This window comes from Dama dama, chromosome 2 (genome assembly GCF_033118175.1).
Source record: "Dama dama isolate Ldn47 chromosome 2, ASM3311817v1, whole genome shotgun sequence".
Taxonomy (NCBI): Eukaryota; Metazoa; Chordata; class Mammalia; order Artiodactyla; family Cervidae; genus Dama; species Dama dama.
Genome location: NC_083682.1, coordinates 26,832,663 through 26,858,278, shown reverse-complemented (window position 1 = coordinate 26,858,278; position 25,616 = coordinate 26,832,663). Strand labels below are relative to the sequence as shown.

At 38.4% G+C, this 25,616-nt stretch overlaps 1 protein-coding gene across 2 annotated transcripts in view; it reads right to left on the bottom strand.

Annotated features, from left to right (window-relative positions):
* The window catches only part of NELL1 (neural EGFL like 1), a 1,025,511-nt gene that overhangs the window by 795,112 nt on the left and 204,783 nt on the right, over positions 1–25,616 (bottom strand). For both annotated transcript variants that reach the window (XM_061158429.1, XM_061158435.1), the window contains exon 5: positions 16,000–16,096. In XM_061158429.1, coding sequence (XP_061014412.1) covers positions 16,000–16,096 — 97 coding nt within the window. The remainder of the gene's footprint in view (positions 1–15,999; positions 16,097–25,616) is intronic.

Here is a 25,616-nt window from a genome sequence, read left to right as displayed (position 1 = left end):
ACTCAAATAAAGTGAAAACTTTTGTTCATACAAAAAGAGTATCCAAAAAAACCAACAGAAGTGTTCAGTCCTTCTGAACTCTCTTGGCAATTCTAATAACTCATGAATCCAATTTTTGTAGACTATTACATACTTTGTGAATAAGTATATTTTTCTTTTTCATAATCCTAAAGGTTTTAACTTACTTTGCTGGTAAGGACCTACAGTAAAGTGTTGAAAAGAAACATGGTAACAGAGAATCCTACATGATTTCTGACTTCAGCAGGAAATCTTCTTAATATTTAAACCATAAGTGTGATGTTTCTATGTATGTTTTCTTCATGTACTTTTTTATCAGCTTAATGTTTTCTTCTATTCTGATTCTGTTAAGAATTTTTTTTGTCGTGAATCAGTATTGAATTTTATGTAGTGTTTTTTTCTGCCTCTTGAGATAACCACAGAGATGAACAAATATTCTGATGATGAAAACAAATTTACATTATTGATTGAAATAACCAACAGGTACTCTCCCTCTCTCTCTCTTTCACACACACACACACACACACACACACACATACACTCAGTTTGCTAATATTTTGTTTAAACATGTTAATCTGTGTTCCAAAGTAAATTAGCTTGTACAATTTCTTGTGCAGTTCTTGTCTAGTTTACAAACTGAAGTAACTCTATCCTCATAAAATGAGATGGGTAGTGTTTTCATTTCTTTTCTCCTCTGGAAGAGTTTATATAAAACAAGAGATGTTTCCTTGGGTGTAATACAGCTCCCTTGTATTACTGTCTGAACCCAGTGCTTATTTGGTGGAAAGACACTGTAGACTGCAAAAATGGTCACAGTCCTTTGCTCTTTGCTGGTACCACGCTCTGTGTAATGAGAATTTGTAACATATCTCATCAAAAGGCAGAGTCTATTTTCCATACTCTTAAATCTGACCTTGCAACTTGCTTTGGCCAGTGAAAGGCAGAAAAATAATGTGCAAGTTTCAAGTGCAGGCTTCAAAAGGCCGTTCAAAGTTTTGCTCCAGCTCTAGAAACCCTTATCAGCAATCATGTTGACAAAACTGGGCTATACTATAACATGTAGCAGAGATAAACCAAACTAAACATTCTAGAACAGTCAGCCCCTAGAAAACCTAGCAGCTGACCAAAGATGCCACAAGTAAACCCACTGAGAATGTAGGAACCAGTCAGCAAAGCCCAGCCCAAATTGCCAATGTACAAAATTTTGAACTGCACGAATGGTTGCTGTTTCAAGCTGCTAAGCTTCCATTTTTTATGCATCAAAAGCTAACTGATACAATATATAGATTTTAAAACAAATTTTTTATGATATGTTAATGATTCCAAGACTGGGTTTTTCATTTCTTAAATCCATTTTGATAATGTATTATTAAGGAATTATTCATTTTTCTCTAGTTTTCTATTTCATTGGCACAAAACTGTTAATAATTAATTACTATTGGTTTTATTTTCATAGTGTTTTTTGTGTGCATTTGTTATTCACATTGGTTTTTATACTTTCTCCCATTTTCTTCTTGCTCAAACTTCCAGATGTCTAGCCTGAGTTACTCTTTTCTGAAAAGGTTACCTTTTCTTCTCCAGCTATTATTAAGATCTTCTCTGTGCCCTTGGGTGTTCTGCTATTCTGCCAATACATCTAGATTTGGCTTTCTATCTATCCTCAGTTGTGTAACAGATTATCAAAATGATCCAAAATTCTTCCATTCCTTGTATCCATATCCCCGCAATGTCATATTGCAGAATAGTTCAAGAGATGAAGTCTATTTATTTACCCCTTGCTACTAGATTTGGTCAGATGACTTTCTTTGGGCAATAAATTATTAGCAAATGTGATCAAGCAGAGCCTTAAAATGCACTAGAATTCTAAGGCTTCCTCTATTCTATTTGAAATTTTTAAATTTCCATGTGAATAAGCTGGAGTAGACTCCACCTGGGGGAGAATAGCAGTAGTACACCAGTCAACAGTCAGCCTACCACCAGAGTTGTGAAGAAGACATCTATTGACCAATCAATTGATCACAGACATATCAGAGAGCTCAGCAGATTACCAGCATACCCTGACTAAACCAGAAAGATCATCCCATCAACCCAAAGAATTATGAACTGAATAAAATGACTTGTTTAAGCTTCTACGTTTTGAGTGACTTTTTACACAGCAAGAGCTTACACTTTGATTGTACTGTGTTTTCTAAAATAAGAGTTGATGTCTTATCAACTTTGCAATACCCTTACCTATCATACTTTTGTTGAGGTTCAGTTGCTAAGTTTTCTCTGACTCTTGGTGACCCCATGGACTACAAAACATCAGGCTTCCTTGTCCTTCACCATCTCCTGGAGCTTTCTCAAACTCATGTCCATTGAGTCCATGATGCCATCTAACATCTCATCTTCTATAGTCCCTTCTCCTCCTGCCCTGTCTTTCCCATCATCAGGGTCTTTTCCAGTGAGTAATCTATTCTCAACAGGTGGCTAAAGGATTGGAGCTTCAGCATCAGTTCTTCCAGTGAATATTCAGGGTTGATTTCCTTTAGGATTGACTGGTTTGATCTACTTGCAGTACAGGGGACTCTCACGAGTCTTCTCCAGAACAATTCAAAAGCAACAATTCTTTAGCGCTCAACCTTCTTGATGGTCCAATACTCACATTCATACATGACTACTGGAAAAACCACAACTTTGACTAAGACAGACCTTTGTTGGCAAAGTAATGCCTCTGCTTTTTAATACGTTGTCTAGATTTGTCATAGCTTTTTGTCCAAAGAGGAAGTGTCTAGTGTGTATATGTGTATATATACTTCCATAAATATTTGAAAACACCAAAAGATAATGAGAGAAAGGAGTTATGGGTACTATTAGAAGTATGATGAATCACACATAGAGAGAGAAAAACAACAGAATGACAAAGACTAGAGATCTTGTCAAGAAAATTGGAGATACCAAAGGAGCATTTCAAGCAAAGATGGACAGAAACTGCAAGGACATAACCAAAGCAGAAAAGACTAAGAAGCAAGGGCAAGAATATACTAAAAAATATACAAGAAAGTTCTTAATCACCTGGATAACCATGATGGTGTGGTCACTCACCTAGGGGCAGACATCCTGGAATGCAAATTCAAGTGGGTCTAGGAAGCATTGTGTGTCCTTAGTTGCTCAATCAAGTCCAACTCTTTGTGACCCTTTGGGCTGTAGCCTGCCAGGCTCCTATGTCCATGGGATTTTTCAGGCAAGAGACAGTGGACTGGGTTACCATTTCCTTCTCCAGGGGATATTTCTGACCCAGGGACTGAACCTATGTCTTCTGTGTCTCCTGCACCGTGGGCAGATTCTTAACCACTGAGCCATCAAGGAAGTCATTACTATGAACAAAGCTAGTGGAGGTGATGGAACTCCAGCTGGCCTATTTTAAATCCTAAAGAATGATGCTGTTTAAAATGCTATACTGAATATGACAGCAAATTTGGAAAACTCAGCAATGGCCACAGGACTGGAAAAGGTCAGTTTTCATACCAATCCCAAAGAATGGCAATGCCAAAGAATGTTCAAACTACCGTACAATCACACTCATTTCACTTGCTATAGCAAGGTAATACTCAAAATCCTTCAAGTTAGGCTTCAACAGTGCATAAACTGAGGACTTCCAGATGTACAATCTGGATTTTAAAAAGGCAGATGAACCAGAGACCAAATTGCCAACATTTGCTGTATCATAGAAAAAGCAAGACAATTCAAGAAAAATATCTACCTCTGCTTCATATACACACTAGACACAGTCAAATGCTGTGTGGATTGCAACAAACTGTGGAAAATCCTTAAAGAGATGGGTATACCAGATCACTTACCTGTCTCCTGAGAGATCTGTATGCAAATCAAGAAACAACAGTTAGTAGACTACTTCTGCCTATCCTTTCACTGAAGGGGTAGTCTTCAGTATCATGGCTTTATTTTACAAGTTTCTGTCCTAATTTTCAATCTTGCATGGAATCCAAGCCATTCTCCATATCCCACACAGAATGTTGAAATTTAAGACTCCAAATAGAACGCTTATATATTGGTAATGAGAGTTTAAAATAATATAGCCACTTTGAAAAGTAAATTGTCATTTTCTGATGATGTTAAACATACATTTAACATTGCTGCTGTTTAGTACCTAAGTCGTGTCTAACTCTTCTCAGCCCCATGGACTGTAACCCACCAGGCTCCTCTGTCCATGGATTTCCCAGGCAAGAATACTGGAGTGGGTTACCATTTCCTTCTCCCAACCCAGGCATGAAACCTACATCTTGCATTGGCAGGCAAATTCTTTACCACTGAGCCACCAGGGAAGCCCTACCCTTAAGATACAGGCCAGCAATCCCACTCCAACATATTTACCCAAATGAAAATGAAAACTCTCTACTTTTTTTTCCCATAAATAGCCTGTATGCAACTGTTTTAGTAGCTTTATTCATAAATACTCAAAACAACCTAAATTCTCAAGAACTGATAAATTATAGTCATGCATACAATAGAATTGGAATGCAAGTCAGCGATAGAAAAGAATGAATCTCGATACACACAATAGCATGGGTGAATCTCAACATATATACATACACATATAAATGATTCCATTTATAACAAATTCTGGGACAGGCAAAATTCTAGGAGAAGACAAGAAATCATTGATTCCTAGAGATTTAGGATAAGGAGAAGAATTGAACAAAGTGCAGTACAATGGAATTTCTGGAGGTTATCAACAAACCTTTATCTTAATTATGATGGTATACATGACTGTATAAAATTCCTAAAACTCAGAGAACCATAAATTTAAAAGGAAACTTATTTTATATAAATTATACCAAAATTTTCAAAAAAGGAAAAGGAAAAAAAGCCCAAGATCAAATGGTTTCACTGGTCTACCAAACATTTAAAGAAGAGTTAATGCCAGTCCTTCTCAAATTTTCAAGAAAAGGTAGAGGCAGAAACATGCTTAAACTTATTTTTCAAAGTTAGTATTACCCTGATACCAAAGCTAGAAAAGAACACTACAGAAAAAGAAAACTATACACCAATATCCTTGATAAACCTAGATGCTGAGGGGGCGGTCCTAAGATGGCAGAGGAATAGGACAGGGAGACCACTTTCTCCCCCACAAAATCACCCAAAGATCAGTTGAATGTTGAGCAGCTCCCAAAAAACAACTTCTGAATGGTAGCAGAGAACACCAGGCACCCAGAAAGGCAGCCATTCTCTTCAAAAGGAGGTAGGACAAAATACAAAAGACAAAAAGAGAGACAAAAGAGTTAGGGACAGAGACCCATCCTGGGGAGGGAGTCTGAAGGTGGAGAAGTTCCCAAACACCAGGAAACCCTCTCACCAATGGGTCTGTGGGGAGTTTTGGAATCTCAGAGGACAACATAACCGGGAGGGAAAAAAACAAAAAACAAAACCCACAGAATACATGCCTTAACCAAAACTCCCAGCAGAGAAATACTCCAGACACTCGCATCTGCCACCAGCGAGCGGGGGAGGTGTGGGTTGCATGCTTAGGGTAAGGACCGGGCCTGAATGCCCTGAGGACAATCTGAAGGAGCTGTGAGATAGCAACCCAAACTGTGGGATAGCCTGAGAGAGAAAAAAAGGAAAAGAGAGAGAGAGAGAACTTTCCCCGCGAAAAGTTCTAACCTAAGGCAGAAACTGTCTGGCTCAAGGAACAAAGGATTGAGCGAATACCAAAGGAGAGCTAGCCAGCCGCAGACCAGCCCATCCCCCTGGGGGCAACATCCAGAGCCAGAAGGTGAGATGCAATCTCAGCCCCAGAGATGGCATCCTCCACCAAACTGTGAGCAGGCTCCCAGTTGCTAACCAAGTCTTCTGGGATCCTGGACGGTGACATCTGCCAGGAGGGTCGCAGCCTGAGATCAGCGCCCCCAGAGGAGACACACGGCACACCTGAGACGGTGCTCTTGTGGCGCACCCAGGAAACCAAGCAGCTGGGACAGGGGAGGTGATAGGATGCACTGCACACCTGGGACAGTGCGCTCATCAAGCACCTGGACTCCTGAGCTGCTTGACCTGGGAAGGGCACAAAACGCAGGCCCAACCAGTCTGTGCCTTTGTGGAGTACCCGGGAACCTGAACCTGAGCAGCTTAGGCCTGGGAAGTGCATGCCACCCAGGGCCCGCTTTGGACAGTTCCCCTTCAGAGCAACCTGGAGCCTGAGCAGTGTAGACCAGGAAAGCACACATGCTGCGAGCTGGGGCAAACAAACCCTGTGTGGTCCATACACTGTGTGCACTCCCCACACACGCCAGGGATATTTGATTGCAGCGTTCCTCCCTCCCCGCAGCACAACTGAACGAGTGAGCCTAAATAAGTGACCACCTTCACCCCCTTGTGTCAGGGCAGAAATTAGACACTGAAGAGACTTGCAAACAGAGGGAGCCAAAATAAACAAAGAAGAGGGAGCCACTCTGGAAGTGACAGGTGCAACAGATTAAAACCCTGTAGTTAACATTGACTAAGCATTGGTGAGAAGAAGGATAAGCTGGAACAAGGAACTATCTGGAACTGAACTCACCCCACACTGCCCTCAACAGCTCCAGAGAAATTCCTAGATATATTTTTACTATTATCATTTTTTATTTTATTTTTAAGTGCTTTATTACTCCTTTAATTTTCATTTTTATAACCTATTTTTATAATCTTGCAAAAAAGGACCCTATTTTTAAAGCAAATTTCACATATATATTTTTTGTAATTTTTGTGATTGATTTTGTTTTGTATTTTTAATATTGTATCTTTGAGAGTCTAACCTCTACTCTAGGTTTTTAATCTTTGCTTTTTGATATTTGTTATCAATTTTGTACCTTTAAGAATCTAATCTTCAGTGCCCATTTTTACTTACGGGTGTGATTACTGGCTTGATTGCTCTCTCCCCTTTTGACTCTCCCTTTTCTTCCCCAGTCACCTTTATCTCCTCCTTCTTCCCCTTCTCTTCTCTACTTACCTCTGTGAATCCCTCTGGGTGTTCCAGGCTGTGGAGAACATTTAGGGAACTGCTTATTGGCTAGATTGGTCTCTCCCCTTTTGATTTCACCTCTTCTCCTCCTAGTCACCTCTATCTCCCTCCTCCCTCTTCTCTTCTCCATGTAACTCTGTGAACCTCTCAGGGTGTCCCTCACTGTGGAGAATCTTTTCACCATTAACCTAGATGATTTATCATCAGTGCTCTATGGATGAAGTCTTGAGGCTACTGTAAGAATAAGACTGAAATTCAGAGGCAGGAGGCTTAAATCCAAACTTGACAACTCCTGACTCCAGGGAACATCAATCGACAAGAGTTCATCCAAAAGCCTCCATATCTACATTGAAACCAAGCTCCACCCAAGAGCCAATGAGTTCCAGAGCAAGACATACCATGCTAATTCTCCAGCAACACAGGAACATAGCCCTGAGCACTAAAATGCAGGCTGCCTGAAGTCACACCAAACCCATAGACACCTCAAAACTCACTAATGGACACTTCATTGCACCCCAGAGAGAAGAGATCCAGCTCCATCCACCAGAACACCAATGCAAGCTTCCCTAAACAGGAAACTTTGACAAGCCACTAGTCCAACTGCATCCATAGGGAGCAACCTTCACAATAAGAGGAACCACAAACTTCCAGCATACAGAAAGGCCACCCCAAACAGAGCAATCTAAACTAAATGAAAAGGCAGAGAAATATTCAGTAGGTAAAGAAACATGATAAATGCCCACCAAACGAAACAAAAAAGGAGGAGATAGGGAGTCTACCTGAAAAAGAATTCAGAATAATGATAGTAAAGATGGTCCAAAATTTTGAAAACAAAATGGGGTTACAGATAAAGAGATTAGAGAAAAGGATTGAGAAGATATAAGAAATGTTTAACAAGGACCTGAAGAATTAAAAAAGAGTCAATCAATAGTGAATAATGCAATAACTGAGATCAAAAGCACTCTGAAGGGAACCAACAGTAGAATAACTGAGGCAGGCAGAATAGAGGATAAGTGAGGTGGAAGATAGAATGGTGGAAATAAATTAAGCAGAGTGGAAAAAGAAAAAAGAATTAAAAGAAATGAGGACAACCTCAGAGACCTCTAGGACAATGTTAAACGCCCCAACATTCGAATCATAGGAGTTCCAGAAGAAGAAGACAAATAGAAAGGCCATGAGAAAATACTTGAGGAGATAATAGTTGAAAACTTCCCTAAAATGGGGAAGGAAATATCCACCTAAGTCCAAGAAACCCCAAGAGTCCCAAACAGGATAAACCCAAGGTGAAGAACCCCAAGATACATATTAATCAAAGTAACAAAGATCAAACACAAAGAACAAATATTAAAAGCAGCAGGGGAGAAACAACATATAACACACAAGGGGATTCCCATAAGGATAACAGCTGATCTTTCAATAGAAACTCTTCAGGCCAGAAGGGAATGGCAGGACATACTTCAAGTAATGAAAGAGAATAACCTACAACCCAGATTACTGTACCCAGCAAGGATCTCATTCAGTTATGAAGGAGAATTCAAAAGCTTTACAGACAAGCAAAAGCTGAGAGAATTCAGCACCACCAAACCAGCTCGTCAACAAATGCTAAAGGATCTTCTCTAGACAGGAAACACAGAAAGGCTGTATGAACGCAAACCCAAAACAACAAAGCAAATGTCAATGGGACCACACTTATCAATAATTACCTTAAGTGTAAATGGGTTGAATGCCCCAATCAAGAGACAAAGACTGGCTGAATGGATACAAAAGCAAGACCCTTATATATGTTGTCTACAAGAGACCCACCTCAAAACAAGGGACACATACAGACTGAAAGTGAAGGGCTGGAAAAAAATATTTCATGCAAATGGAGACCAAAAGAAAGCAGGAGTTGCAATACTCATATCAGATAAAACAGACTTTGAAATAAAGGTCATGAAAAGAGACAAAGAAGAACACTACATACTGATCAAAGGATCAATCCAAGAAGAAGATATAACAATTATAAATATATATGCACCCAACACAGGAGCACCACAATATGTAAGGCAAATGCTAACAAGTATGAAAGGGGAAATTAACAGTAACACAATAATAGTGGGAGACTTTAATACCCCACTCACACCAATGGACAGATCAACTAAACAGAAAATTAGCAACGAAACACAAACTTTATATGGTACAATGGACCAGTTAGACCTAATTGATATCTATAGGACCCTTCACCCCCAAAAATGAATTTCACCTTTTTTTCAAGTGCACACGGAACATTCTCCAGGATAGATCACATCCCCATAAATCTAGACTTGGTAAATTAAAAAAAAAATTGAAATCATTTCAAGCCTCTTTTCTGACCACAATGCGGTAAGATTAGGTGTCAACTACAGGGAAAAAAACTATTAAAAATACAAACATATGGAAGCTAAACCACATGCTTCTGAATAACCAACAAATCACAGAAGAAATCAAAAAAGAAATCAAAATATGCATAGAAATGAATGAAAATGAAAACACAACAACCCAAAATCTATGGAATTCAGTAAAAGCAGTGCTGACGGGAAGGTTCATAGTAATACAAGCTTACCTCAAGAAATAAGAGAAAAATCATTGATTAGCTCTAGTAATTTTCTGGTAGAATCTTTAGGGTTTTCTATGTAGAGGATCATGTCATCTGCAAACAGCAAGAGCTTCACTTCTTCTTTTCCTATCTGGATTCCTTTTACTTCTTTTTCTGCTCTGATTGCTGTAGCCAAAACTTCCAAAACTATGTTGAAGAGTAGTGGTGAGAGTGGGCACCCTTGTCTCATTCATGACTTTAGGGTAAATTATTTCAATTTTTCACCATTGAGGGTAATGCTTGCTGTGGGTTTGTCATATATAGCTTTTATTATGTTGAGGTATGTTCCTTCTATTCCTGCTTTCTGGAGAGTTTTAATCATAAATGAGTGTTGAATTTTGTCAAAGGCTTTCTCTGCATCTATTGAGATAATCATATGGTTTTTATCTTTCAATTTGTTAATGTGGTGTATTACATTGATTGATTTGCAGATATTAAAGAATCCTTGCATTCTTGGGATAAAGCCCACTTGGTCATGATGTATGATTTTTTAAATATGTTGTTGGATTCTGTTTGCTAGAATTTTGTTAAGGATTTTTGCATCTATGTTCATCAGTGATATTGGCCTGTAGTTTTCTTTTTTTGTGGCATCTTTGTCTGGTTTTGGAATTAGGGTGATGGTGGCCTCATAGAATGAGTTTGGAAGTTTACCTTCAAATAAATAACCTAACTTTATACCCAAAGCAACTAGAAAAAGGAGAAGTGAAGAACCCCAGGGTTAGCGGAAAGAAAGAAATCATAAAAATTAGGGCAGAAATAAATGAAAAAGAAACAAAGGAGGCCATAGCCAAAGTCAACAAAGCTAAAAGCTGGTTCTTTGAGAAGATAAATAAAATAGACAAACCATTAGCCAGATTCATCAAGAAAAAGAGGGAGAAGAATCAAATCAACAAAATTAGAAATGAAAATGGAGAAATCACAACAGACAACACAGAAATACAAAGGATCATAAGAGACTACAATCAACAACTATATGCCAATAAAATGGACAACTTGGAAGAAATGGAAAAAATTCTTAGAAAAGTATAAACTTTCAAAACTGAACCAGGAAGAAACAGAAAAATTTTAACAGACCCATCGCAAGCAAGCACAGAAATCAAAACTGTAATTAGAAATCTTCAGCAAACAAAAGCCCAGGACCAGATGGCTTCACATGTGAATTCTACCAAAAATTTAGAGAAGAGCTAACATCTATCCTACTCAAACTCTTCCAGAAAATTGCAGAGGAAGGTAAACTGCCAAACTCATTCTATGAGACCATCATCACCTTAATACCAAAACCTGACAAAGATGCCACAAAAAAAGAAAACTACAGGCCAATATCACTGATGAACATCCTTAACAAAAATCCTTAACAAAATTCTAGCAAACAGAATCCAAAACATATTAAAAAGATAATACAACATGACCAAGTGGGTTTTATTCCAGGGATGCCAGGATTCTTCAATATTTGCAAATCAATGTGATACACCACATTAACAAATTGAAAGATAAAAACCATATGATTATCTCAATAGATACAGAGAAAGCCTTTGACATTCAACATCAAATTTCAACATCCATTTATGATAAAAAAAAAAAAACCCTCCAGAAACCAGGCATAGAAGGAACATACCTGAACATAGTAAAAGCTATATATGATAAACCCACAGAAAACATTATCCTGAATGGTGAAAAATTGAAATCATTTCCCCTAAAGTCATGAATGAGACAAGGGTGCCCACTCTCACCACTACTCTTCAACATAGTTTTGGAAGTTTTAGACACAGCAATCAGAAAAGAATAAGAAATAGAAGGAATCCAGATTGGAAAAGAAGTAAAACTCTCACTGTTTGAAGATGACATGATCCTCTACATAGAAAACCCTAAAGACACCACCAGAAAATTACTAGAGTTAATCAATGAATATAGGAAAGTTGCAGGATGTAAAATTAACACACAGAAATCCCTTGCATTCCTATACACTAACAATGAGAAAACAGAAAAATCAAGGAAACAATTCCATTCACTATTGTGACAAAAAGAATAAAATACTTAGGAATAAATCTAACTAAAGAAACAAAAGACCTATATATAGAAAATTATAAAACACTGATGAAAGAAAGCAAAGATAACACAAATAAATGGAGAAATATACCATGTTCATGGATCAGAAGAGTCAATATAGTGAAAATTAGTTTACTACCCAAAGCAATCTACAGATTTAACACAATCCCTATCAAGCTACCAACGATATTTTTCACAAAACTAGAACAAATAATTTCACAATTTGTATGGAAATACAAAAAACCTCAAATAGCCAAAGCAGTCTTGAGAAAGAAGAATAGAACTGAAGGAATCAACCTGCCTGACTTCACACTATACTACAAAGCCACAGTCATCAAGACAGTATGGTACTGGCACAAAGACAGAAATATAGATCAATGAAACAAAAGAGAAAGTCCAGAGATAAATCCACACACCTATGGACACCTTATCTTTGACAAAGGAGGCAAGAATATACAATGGAGAAAAGACAATCTCTTTAACAAGTGGTGCTGGGAAAACTGGTCAACCATTTGTAAAAGAATGAAACTAGAACACTTTCTAACACCATACACAAAATAGACTCAGAATGGACTAATGATCTAAACCTAAGACCAGAAATTATAAAACTCCTGGAGGAGAACATAGGCAAAACACTCTCCAACATAAATCACAGCAAGATCTTCTATGACCCACCTCCCAGAATATTGGAAATAAAAGCAAAAATAAACAAAAGGGACCTAATTAAATTTAAAAGCTTTTTCACAACGAAGGAAACTATAAGCAAAGTGAAAAGACAGCCTTCAGAATGGGAGAAAATAATAACAAATGAAACAACTGACAAAGAATTAATCTCAAAATATACAAGCAACTCCTGCAGCTCAATTCCAGAAAATCAAATGACCCAATGAAAAAAAATGGGCCAAAGAACTAAACAGACATTTCTCCAAAGAAGACATACAGATGGCTAACAAACACATGAAAAGGTGCCCAACATCACTCATTATCAGAGAAATGCAAATCAAAACCACAATGAGGTACTATCTCACGCCGGTCAGAATGGCTGCTATCAAAAAAGTCTACAAGCAATAAATGCTGGAGAAGGTGTAGAGAAAAGGGATCCCTCTTAAACTGTTGGTGGGAATGCAAATTAGCCCAGCCACTATGGAGAACAGTGTGGAGATTCCTTAAAAAACTGGAAATAGAACTGCCATATGACCCAGCAATCCTACTCCTGGGTATACACACCGAGGAAACCAGAATTGAAAGAGACACATGTACCCCAATGTCCATTGCAGCACTGTTTACAATAGCTAGGACATGGAAGCAACCTAGATGTCTGTAGGCAGGGGAATGGATAAGAAAGCTGTGGTATATATACACAATGGAATATTACTCAACTATTAAAAAGAATGCATTTGAATAAGTTCTGATGAGGTGGATGAAACTGGAGCCTGTTATACAGAGTGAAGTAAATCAGAAAGAAAAACAGCAATACAGTATATTAACACATATATATGGAATTTAGAAAGATGGTAACGATGACCCTATATGCGAGACAGCAAAAGAGACACAGATGTAAAGAAAAGATTTTGGACTCTGTGGAAGAAGGCGAGGGTGGAATGATTTGAGAGAATAGCGTTGAAACATGTATATTACCATATATTGAAATAGATCACCAGTCCAGGTTCGATGTATGAGACAGGGCGCTCAGGGCCAGTGCACTGAGATTTCCCTGAGGGATGTGATGGGGAGGGAGGTGGGAGGGGGGTTCAGGATGGGGGACATATGTACACCCATGGCTGATTAATGTCAATGTATGGCAAAAACTAATACTGTAAAGTAATTAGCCTCCAATTAAATAATTAATTTTAAAAAAGACTAAATTGGAAAAAAAAAAACATAGATGCTAAAACTCTTAAAATATTAGCAAATCAAATTTAAGAGTACATTAAAAGAACATGCACCAAGATCAAGTGAGATTGATCCCTGGGATGCAAGGATGCTTCAAGTCATGCAAATCAATAATTGTAATATACCACATTAACAGAATGAAAGATAAAAATCATATGATCCTATCAATAGATGTAGAAAAAGCATCTGACAAAGTCAACATCATACTCAACAATCAATGATTGAACACTCTTATTCAAAGATCAGGAATAAATACAGGGTGTCCATTCTCACCATTCCTATTCAACATAGTACTTGAAGCCCTATATAGAGCAATCAGGCAAGAAAAAATGGGGAAAAAAAATAGTTTCCAAATTGGAAATGAAGAAGTAAAATGTAACTGCTTATAGATATGATCTTATACACAGAAAACTCCAGAACTCCACCAAAAAACTTTTAGAACAAATCAATGAAAGTCTGTAAAATTGTAGGGTACATAACCAAAATATAAAAATCAGCTGCATTTCTATACACTGACAATAAAATACCCCCCCCCAAAAAAAAAACAACCTCATTAACAATAGCATCAAAACTAATAAAACACTTAGGAATAAATTTAAGGATATGAAAGATCTGTACACTGAAAACTACAAGACTGATTAAAAACCTGAAAAAGACACACATGAATGGAAACATATCCCATATTCATGGATCAGAATAATTACTACTGTTAAAATCCCTCACTACCCAAAGTCATCTGTAGATTCAATGCAATCCCAAAAGACAATTTTCACAGGTACTGAAAAAAAATCCCCAAATTTGTCAAAGCCAAGTAGGTGTTGTAAGATCCCAAATAGCCAAGGTAATTCTGAGAAAGAAGAACAAAGTTGGAGGTGCCATACTTTCTGATTTCAACTTGTACTACAAAGCTATAGTAATCAAATGGTATGATACTAGTCAAAAATAGACACATAATCCAATGAAATAGAATTAGGAACCCAAAAGTCAATCCTTGAATATATAGGTAACTAATATTTGCAAATCACAAAGCTGATAAGTGGTTAATATCTGAAATATGCAAAGAACTCATACAATGCAATAGCAAGAGAAAGTCTGACTTTAAAATGGGCAGAGGAACTGAATAGACATTCCTCCAAGGAAAACATACATTTATACCCCCAACAAAATAATTCTAAGAAGAAGATATGGTATGTATGTGTATGTGTACACATACAGAGTAGAATATAATTCAATCATGAGAAAAAATATCCTGCCATTTGCAACAACATGAATGGACCTTGAGGGCATTACAAAAAGTGAAACAGGTCAGATAGAGAAATATAAATAATGCATGATATCACTTATATGTGGACTCTAAAAACCTGATTCATAGACACAGAGAGTAGAATGATAGTTGCCAGGGTTTAGGGGAAGTGGGGGGAATGGGCAGATGTTGGTCAAAGGATACCTTCCACTTATAATATGAATAAGTTCTGGGGATCTAATCACAGCATAGTGATCACAACAAATAATACTGTACTATAAACTTGAAAGCTGTTGAGAGTAATCTTAAATGTTCTCACCATGAAAAAAGAAATCATAATTATGTAATGTGATGGAAGTGTTAAGACAACATTATGGTGGAAATCATTTTGCAATATATTACACGTGTCAAACTGATGTACACCTTATACATAATGTTGTATGTCATTGACATCTCAATAAAGTTGGAATAGACAAGTAGATTAAAAGAAAAAAGGAATAAACTTAAATATTTAATTCTTTGGTATTGGCAGACATCCCTTTGGTTTTCACTTCCCTTCATATATTTAGCCTCTAAGGAGCTCCCTTCTTGTAAGTGCAATGACAAATCTTAAAAGATTTTTGTTCTATTTTATCCAACATTTATAGGCATTTTGAAGCAAAAGGATTTCACAAATATCTAGTCTACCATATGGCCAGAAGCAAAATTCTGCCATTCTATTGAAGTACAAGACTATCTTAAAATTTCATGATGTTTTTTAACTTTTTCACTTCACTTTATCATTGAGTCCTGATGCTGCTAGGAAGCACAATAATGCAGTTACTGTATTACCCTCTTTATAGACAGGAAAAATCAAAATTGATGCAAGTTCAGCCATTTCTTATTATTTATCTAGACTAGACATCTACCCCAAAACTGAATTAATAAAGATTCTGAGAATGAAAAGGAACTTGAAGATTACCTTAAATCTCCCAGAAGTAGAGCAATAAGAAACAGTTTGAGGATTATTTACATTCTGGATCATGCACAGCTGACAGAAGAGTGAAGTGTGTGACCTTGGGCAAGTCATTGAGGTCTTTGTCTAATCTCAAAACACCCATATCATAGAACTGCCGGGACAATTAAGTAAATACAGTCACATTAAGCACATAGAATAGCATGTTGCAAAAAGTAGAAGGTAGTGCTTACTTTGAATAAACCATGCTTTTGGTTGCGCTGACCAAGCCATAAATTGCTTCCAGGGGGAAGGTTGGTCTCAGGAGGGTCTATCACACGTTCATAAATCCTGTAGGAGCAAAGAACACAGTTACCAATAAAGAGGTTCAAAGCAGAACCCAAAGGTACATACCCATCGTTGGAAGTGCTCATGGCATTTGCTGCTGGTACACAGATGGAGGCAATAAGGGGTACATTTTAGACAACAGGTAACAGAATCAGAGATCTGTTCCTGACAACACTTGAAAACATTATCTGGGCCCCTCCCAGCTTTCTATCTTGGCTCTTTTTGCAGAGGAAGAAGAAAGAGGGTAACATTTTTGCATGTCTACTCTGAGTAATGAATTTTATATAACCTCTGAGTAAAGTGGTTTTACCCATTTTTCAGGTGAGAATGTTGAGGTTCAGAGACCATAAAGGAGCCAACCAAGACAGCCAGAAAAGAGAAAAGTTGGGATGAGAATCTATCTGGCCTGGCTGTGAAGCCCATGCACCCTCCTCTGTGCTCTACAACTCTCTGACAGCTTTATCCAGCTGCTACTTATTGCTACAGTAACCTTCCAGACCCCATTTAAACAACTGAGGAGCAGCTGCCCACATGATAATGAGCTTCCTCTACAAAATCAAATAAATAAAATCATCATCCAATGAACAAATATTTATTGAGCATTTCTTTATGCTTCAAGCTCCTTATAAAGCAACAGAAGATAGAGCAATAAACCAGACATACAAAGTCCTGTCCTCATAGAGTAAAAGAAAAATAGAATTCTGCATGATAAGAAAAATCTTCGTGTGATATATGAAGACACAGAACTAATACAGAGAAAACAACTATCCCGGGATCTTTGCAGGCACTGACAAAACCTACCGAACAAGCAAACTGTCTCAGTTACTCTGCCCTCCCAAGCTCCATGTTAGACAATAACAAATCCTGAAATGTGTGCTCTCTTTAGAAACAGTTCCCGCAAACACCAGCTGATCAAAGGCCTCCATCTCACCTCTGGGAAGTACCTTCCAACACCTGAATATTGAGAAGAAAAAGGAAAAGCTTAACTAAGAGTTGAACCTGTCTCCTTAGATGCTCAGAAGAGGCTGAGCATGGTGAGACTTAGGGACTGCCTCTTGCCAGAGGGTTCTGAATTTCTCCAGCATCTTGCAGTAGTAAAGCGCAGAAGAACTGGAGGGACTGTCCAGTTACATCAAGGCCAGTGAATTATTGCAAGGCTGATGCAGCTGGGATCTATCACATTGCAGCCTTATGCTTATGTCTTAGCCACATCATCCATTACTCTCTTGTTTCCCAACAATATATACAAGGTATTCAATTGACAAAACTCTAAATATATCAGTTCCTTCTCTACTAATTATCTTTCTGTTATAAATGGGGGCTCAAAACATAAGCAAGGTAAATAAGTTTCCCTAAAAAAGATAGTCTGTGTTTTCTCCACAACAATGCATCCTTTCTTTTTCTGTTAGAAGAAACCATTTGAGATGAAGCAATGTGTCAAAACTGCCTTAACACAACGTGCTATATACTTCCTTTAAAAAGTTTTCTTTCCTAATATTAGTGAAAAACTAGAAACAAGTCAAATTTACAACAACAGAGAAACGCATACATTATCAAGTAGATCAGCTTGATAGAATTTACTACAGTCATTAAGAGTGATAAGTATGCAGGTTATGAAATATGGGGAAGTATATACAAAACAATTTTCACCAGAGGAAAGGGGAATGCAAGATTATTTATGTACTATGGAGATAATGATGCAAAAATTATATTCAATGTTGGTGAGTTTCAGAGGAGGCCAGAGAGAAATGAAAATCGCTATATTTAGGTGAAGAGGCAGAGCATAATTTTCCATGAGGTGGTTTCACTAAATAGTTCAAAGTGTTGTCAACCTATTTATCTTAACCTTCATTTTAGACATCTGCATCTGTCATAGTGAGAACAGTTTTCCATCCAAATGCCTTCCTTTTGGTTTTCAAAATGCTAGAAGGTAAGCTCAAAAGAGTAAAGGAGGGAGCTTTATCTAATGTTTACTAAGTGCATTAAAGAAGGAAAAATCAGAAAGATCAACTCCCTTTCCTGCTCTCTCTTCCACAAACATGGGCCTTAGAAACCTGTGAAGAAGCAAACATTTGAGGCCACTATCATAAACAGGTGGCAACCCAAGGCACATGAGCCAAAGGGGCAAGCTGACTTCTGTGTCCTACAGTCCTATCAGGATCTGCTGTTCATGCCAAGGGAAGTCAGCACTGCTGTCTTCCTGGAAGTCCCACCTATTCATTTGAATCAAAGAGCTCCAAGCAGCAGGCACAGTCCACAGATTGCATACAGGCCTAGCAAATGGAGAGAGCTTAAAAACAGTATTAAACTGACATAAAAACACACACAGACGATATCTTCAGTTCAGTTGAGTCTCTCAGTCATGTCCGACTCTGCAGCCGGATGGACTGCAGCAAGCCATGCCTTCCTGTCCATCACCAACTTCTGGAGCTTGCTCAAACTCATGTCCATCGAGTCAGAGATGCCATAACCATCTCATCCTCTGTCATCCCCTTCTTCTCCCGCCTACAATCTTTCCCAGAATCAGGATCTTTTCTGAGTCAGTTCTTCGCATGAGGTGGCCAAAGTTTGGAGCTTCAGCATCAGTACTTCCAATGAATGTTCAGGACTGATTTCCTTCTGGATGGACTTGTTGGATCTCCTTGCAGTCCAAGGGACTCTCAAGAGTCTTCTCCAACACCACAGTTCAAAAGCATCAATTCTTCCGCACTCAGCTTTCTTTATAGTCCAACTCTCACATCCATCCATGACTACTGGAAAAACCATAGCATTAACTAGATGGACCTTTGTCAGCAAAGTAATGTCTCTGATTTTTAATATGCTATCTCGGTTGGTCATAACTCTTCTTCCAAGGAGCAAGTGTCTTTTAATTTCATGACTGCAGTCATCATTTGCAGTGATTTTGGAGTCCAAGAAAATAAAATCTGTTACTTTTTCCATTGTTTCCCGATCTATTTGCCATGAAGTGATGGGACCAGATCCCATGATCTTAGTTTTTTGAATGCTGAGTTTTAAGCCAACTTTTTCACTCTCCTCTTTTACTTTCATCAAGAGGCTCCTCAGTTCCTCTTCACTTTCTGCCATAAGAGTGGTGTCATCTGCATATCTGAGGTTATTGATATTTCTCCCAGCAATCTTGATTCCATCTTGTGCTTCATCCAGCCCGGCATTTTGCATGATGCACTCTGCATAGAAGTTAAATAAGCATGGTGACAATATACAGCCTTGACGGACTTTTTTTCCCAATTTGGAACCTGTCTGTTGTCCCATGTTCAGTTCTAACTGTTGATTCTTGACCTATCTAATCATGAGGAAATATCAGACAAACACAGTCTGAGGGATATTCCACAAAATAACTGCCTACACTCTTTTGAATGTCAATATTATGAAAAGTAAAGAAAGGCTGAGGAGCAGTGGCCAATTACAAGCAACCAAAGGGACGTAAAAACTAAATGTGAGATGGGATGCTGGACTGCATCTTAGAGCAGGAAAACGAAAATCCATAAAGGGGAGTCAGTAAAAAACTCAGTGAAATTTGAATCAGAATGGTAGATCACAAAATAGTATTGTATTGGCGTTCAATTTCCTGATTTTAAGAATTAGGTGGTATATATTTCTGTGACTTGTTCTTAGGAAATACACACTGCAGCATTTAGGGGTAAAACGTCATGATGTGTGCAATTTACTATCAGAGAGTTCAAATTAACAATGTAAATACACACAATATAAGTACATACCTAAGTAGACACATCTCTTTACTTTGAGAGAGAGCAGAATTTTAGCAGAGGTTATGATTGTTTTCTTGTATCATTCTCAAAACTTCTCGGTAGGATTAAAATTATATTAAAGTAAAAAAGTTTTAAAAATAGAGTAAAAAAGCTAAAAAGGTCTGCAACATATTTAAATTAAAAATACAAACAGGCACAACTATTTTATCTATGAGCCAAGGATATACACAAACTTTAAGTGTCACGGAAGGTATATGACATGGTTTTCCTAAAGGAATGGTAATGGTTAGAGAGGAGGGAATGAAAGGCAGGGAAGGAGGGATAAAGAAAGGATTTACAGATTAATACTAAGAATATCTCATAAACAAAGAAACAGGACTATCACATTTCTATCCTCACCTTTGTACAGGGGGAGTTTTTCAACAAACATACCAAACACAATCAGAATCTTGGCAAAGGGGCTGCTGATCCCTGAGGTGGACTGACTCATACAGATAGGCCAGTAGGGCACAATGATCTGTCACTGAAATCTAGTATTGCCCAAGTAACTGAAATGAAAAAGCCAAAGCTAATATATGAGCTCCTTGGTTTCCAGTTTGCTCAGGAAATCGAATTCTATATTCTGATATTCTAGTATTATGGTTAATGAGGTTTCCTTCTCATCAGCAAATATCTCACTGTCTATAATGTATGGGACACACAGACAAAATCGACAAGGCCAAGTTCCTGCCCTCAGGTCAAATGCATGAGCCAGACAACATGCCCTCACACACCTTACAATTCAGAGCAATAAGTGCAGTGATTTGTGGAAGCAGAGAAGAAAGAAAACAGAAGACTTAGAGCTGAGTCGTGAATGAAGAATAAAGTAGAGCTGACTCACGGACATAATAACCAGCACTTGACAGAACTCTGTGTGTGCCAAACATTTTTACTGAGAATTTTACATATATTAACTTAATCCTCACAATACCACCATCAGACAGATGTTCTTCGCTCAGCAAGGTTAACTAATTTGTCCACAGTTAGGCAGCTGGTGCATGGCAGAGCTGGAATTTGAACCCAGACCCCCAAATCTGAACTTCTCGCTCAAATAAATTAAAATTCCTAACTTGACTTACTCATCTGGAAGGGAAGGCAAAACAGCTCATGTGCTAAAGCACATGGTCAGGACTGATCAGCTCTCCCAGAACCCTGGTACATTGCTGTGTGGCTACAAGGATCCCAGCCTCCTACACGTCTGGATGTGGCCATGTAATATGAATGGAAGCAATCTGCATCCCCCCAAAAAAAAAATCTCCCTCAAGCATCTTTCACTTTTTCTCTTTCAGCTGACAAGAGAGGACTCTGGGGCTACGAGGTGGGCAGAGCCACAAGGCAGCAGGGCCTGGATTCCTAAATGATGACGTGGGAAGCCGCCTCCCAGCCAGACACACCCAACTGAGATAGACAGCACTTGCAGTAGCTGTGGTTAGTAGTATTTACCCTAGCAAACATACCCTAATGAAAAAGAGAAAGGTGACTGTTACATTTTTATGCCCTCAATGCCAAGAGGTATCAGAGATCCTGTAGCAGAGACACAAGAGTTTGGTACAAAACAGATTTGGGTTCACATTCCAGTTGGGCATTCTGCTAGCTATATGACCTTAAATTATTTAATTTCTTTGTACTTCAGCTTCCTCATTTAAAAAAAGGAGGTTTTACTACCGACTGTATGGGCTGCAGAGAGGCTTAAATGAAATACCCTGAATGCCATTGGTACACAGTAGGTGCTTTATGGGTGTCTAAATGATGCAGAGTACACAGGACACATGATGCATCCCACTGGCTGCACCTCTCTTCAAATGAATCCACTGAGATGGGATTATCAGTATTTTAGGTACAAGGCTTGTGCTTTGAGACACAGTATAAGGAAATAACGTTACTGTCAAATGGAGGCTATTTAAGGGTGTACAATTTCAATGTTACAGTGTAAGAATTTAGTGTATATTTTGTCATAAGTTCCTACACTTTGAAATTTTTAAGTCCTAAATTTCTTTTCACCTTTTATAAATTTAAGAACTAGAACAAGAGACTTTTTAACAGGGCAAAAACAAAAGAAATTAACAGCATTAACTTCTGTTGTTGTTTAACCCAATTAGGATGCCCACTGACAACCTACTCAGATACTAAATTTTGAATGAGAAACAAAATTTTTGGACAAAGTATATTTTCTATGACATAGCAAAATCCAAAGTATTTTTACTATGTTAGTTTTAAAATGCTTTTCATTAGCTTCTTTCAAAACAAAAATCAAACTTTTCTATGTCAATTAAGCAAACATTTTAATATCTTTTACCTCCCTCCAAAATACATGATTCTTTGACATTTACAAAAGTTTGACTTTTACTGAAAGTTCATCATACTCTCACATAAGACAGGAGAAGGACTCAGGAAAAAGGAACAGGTAGAAGAAATACTCAGTCACCAAACAAAGAACCACACAGTCCATAGCTTTTATATGAGCAAACATGACAAGCTTTTAACACTTTGCCTAAGTCAGAACTAGGTCCTTTCTTACTCACTCCATGTGGAACCTTAACTGAATTTAGCCAACCCATGGAAAAGGTTTCTGGGAAAATGAAAAATGTTGGCTGTAAGCCAAAGTCCTCTAACTTCTTATTTCAGACTGCTCTTGCTTATCATATATATATATATATGATATATATATATTACTTTTTATATATTCTAACCGCCCTGTATTTTGGTTCTTCAATGATCTCTGAGATTCTGCCCACTTGGATGACCCATTTGGACATACTCTCTTGCACATCAGCATACCACCCTATACCCTCCCACTAACCAATGAAGTCTAAAATTCTGGCCCTGACTGAACCTGCTTTCCCAGACCTCTCTGTGAAAGGAGGAGAAAATTGGTCTTTCCTGGTAGCCCTAGATCCAGCACTTTTACCCTCAAGTCGTGTCTGCACTTTTTGAGCGCAACGGCCATGATTATTTGCTCAGTATGGAGGAAACGAAACCCTCACCACAACATCCCTTCACCTGCTCAGTTGTCTCCTGCACCTGGACCTTCCCTAGCCATGTTACATAAAGTAGTACCTAACCACCCATCAGGCTTCCCTGGTGGCTCAGTGGTAAAGAACCCGCCTGCCAGTGCAGCAGACACGGGTTCAATCCTGTGTGAGGAAGATCCCCTTGAAAAGGAAATGGCAACTCACTCCAGTATTCTTGTCTGGGAAATCCATGGACAGAGGAGCCTGGCAGGCTACAGTCCATGGGGTCGCAAAGAGTTGGACGTGACTTAGCAACTACACAGCGACCACTCATCAATTAGCTTGTTTTACCCTTATCAAAGCACATGACTCTCCATATATTATTGTAAAGTAATTATTCTCTAATTAAAAATAGTTATTTAAAAAATATGAGTATTAGGGATGTAACTTACTACATGACAACTATACCACTGCTGTATTATACATAGAAAAGTGGGAAAGAAAGTAAATCCTAAAAGTTCTCACTATAAGTAGGGGAAACTATTTTCCTTTTCTTTCCTATTTTTATTTTATCTATATGAAAAGATGGATGTCTTAACTGAACCTACTGTTGAAATAACTTCACAATTTGTGCAAATCAAACCATAATGCTATAGACCTTAAACTTATATAGTGATGGATGTCAGTCATTTCTCAATAAAATTACAAATAAAAAAAGCACGTGACTCTCCACACTAATCTTGGCTCTCTGCTGATTGACTGCCTCCTCCTACCAGAAGTAAGCATCCTGAAAGCCAGGACCTTGTCTACCTTTTTCTCGCCAGTATCTCTAGCATCTGAGAGAGCACCTAGTCAAAGTAGGTGCCCACTCCACATAATGAACAAATGAATGAATGAATGAAGGCAGTATCTTCAGAATAAGAGGGCTATGGACACATACAATGCAATAACCTTTTTCAAGTGTTTTCCTGCATCATCCTCAGCTCATGAAATTTTTCACCAGGGCCCCCACCCCCACCCAAAAAAAAGCAAGATGAACCCCTCTCAATGTTTTCCATCCAGAAAGGAGATAGAGACAGCAAGTTTGAATCTGTCAGGCAGACAACTCACCAACAGGAAAGCCAGATAAGTGAATTTCAAAAGAAACCATCAAGAGAAATAGTCAACAACTTGAAAATTAATTAAATCAAGCACAGTCTTTTTGATAAGTGCACAATTTACTGCTTAAATGGATTGCATTATAATCAGCCCAAATTTATCACATTCCCATAGGCTGACACACACAATGCATTTACTCTACAACCATCTAAAATCTACACTTTCTTTTGGCCAAACAAAGCCCAATTCCCACTTAGTCAAGTTTCTAGGCCTTGAACTTAAGGGAGGTGCTCCCTATTAAGATGTATTGGGAGAATTACAGGAATTTTGCATGTCATTAGTATCTATCAGTATTTCAAAGTGTAAGCAACTCATTTCTAAGACAACAGCATGCAAAATTAAACATCCAATGAAACATAAAAACTGCTTGAGAGGAATGAACATTGCAAAGAGTAACTATCATGCTCCTTGTGAAAGTCAGTCACTGAATCAAGGGCTCATATTAGGAATTTTCTTCACAAGGTACAACTTCTCTTTATTCATGACATTGGTTAAGAATGCCCTCCCTAGCAAGCATCCCATCTCCTTAAAAGACCAATCAATATTCTATGAAGAAGTCGATTTTCTGTTAACCAATAAAGCCCTGAGAGCTCAGCACAAAGCAATGCAGTGGTTCAACAACACTACTTATGAGGGAATATTGGATTTTTATTTACCTGGATGAAGGAAGGCCTCTGAAGGGACTCCACAGTACCTTTGCCAATTATACAGAAGAATGAATCTCCAATGTAAACCTTGTGAATCAACACGCATTATGCCACTGTTCAATAAGACAATATGAAGCTCAAATGAGATGCTAAATGAAGAGGTTTATCTGTGGCTTTGCCTAGAATTGAAGAAAAGTGTTCACATTCTCCCTGAAGAGGAAAGTTACAATGACCTTCCTTTGCTAGATAGAGAAGCTCATCCTCATTGCCTTTTAGCCGGCACTAGTGAACATCAAGGTGTTCCTTAGAGAAAGCTTCCTATTACAGAACACAAGGCAACTCCCATCCTGTCTCCCCTCACCATCATGATGGTGGGGGAGCTCACAGATGGGTTAATTCCCTCTTTCGGACTTAGGCTAAAAGAGAAACATGTCATCTTCCCCCCTTGTCTTCAGCCTCACAGGAGAAATGTGAGAACAACAAAGTTCTTGGACATCACCAGAAAAACAAAAGACATCTCTGGTGTCACTGGTATTGTTCTTGGACCCAGTGACTGTTCAGCACAGGTCATGGCAACCCACAAAACAGTTCCTCAAAGCTCACTCACTGTGACAAGTGTCTGCCAACAGTGGGCCCTGATAAGCTACTTGTTGAATTTCCACGTCAGGTTGTTTGGCTCTTGTTCATTATTTGCTAACATGGAGATGCATCACATAGGGCTTGTACCAGAAGGAGATGAAAGGAAGGCCCCCAAGGGGAGCTCTGTGGTCTCCTCCCTCCAATCTGTTTAACAAAACCAGCAACACTCAGCAAATGACAAGATGAAAATGGCACCTCTGGCGTTATACAGGAGGAAACAGACTGAAACTAGGGAGATGGATTATACGGAAGAGTACAGTAGGGCCCCAATGTTTAAGAACTGACTTCTAAGCCAAATCCATGCAAGGCTCAGGAGGGAGGACGGTAGCAGGGCTCAGCAGGTTTCTAAACAGTTCCTCCA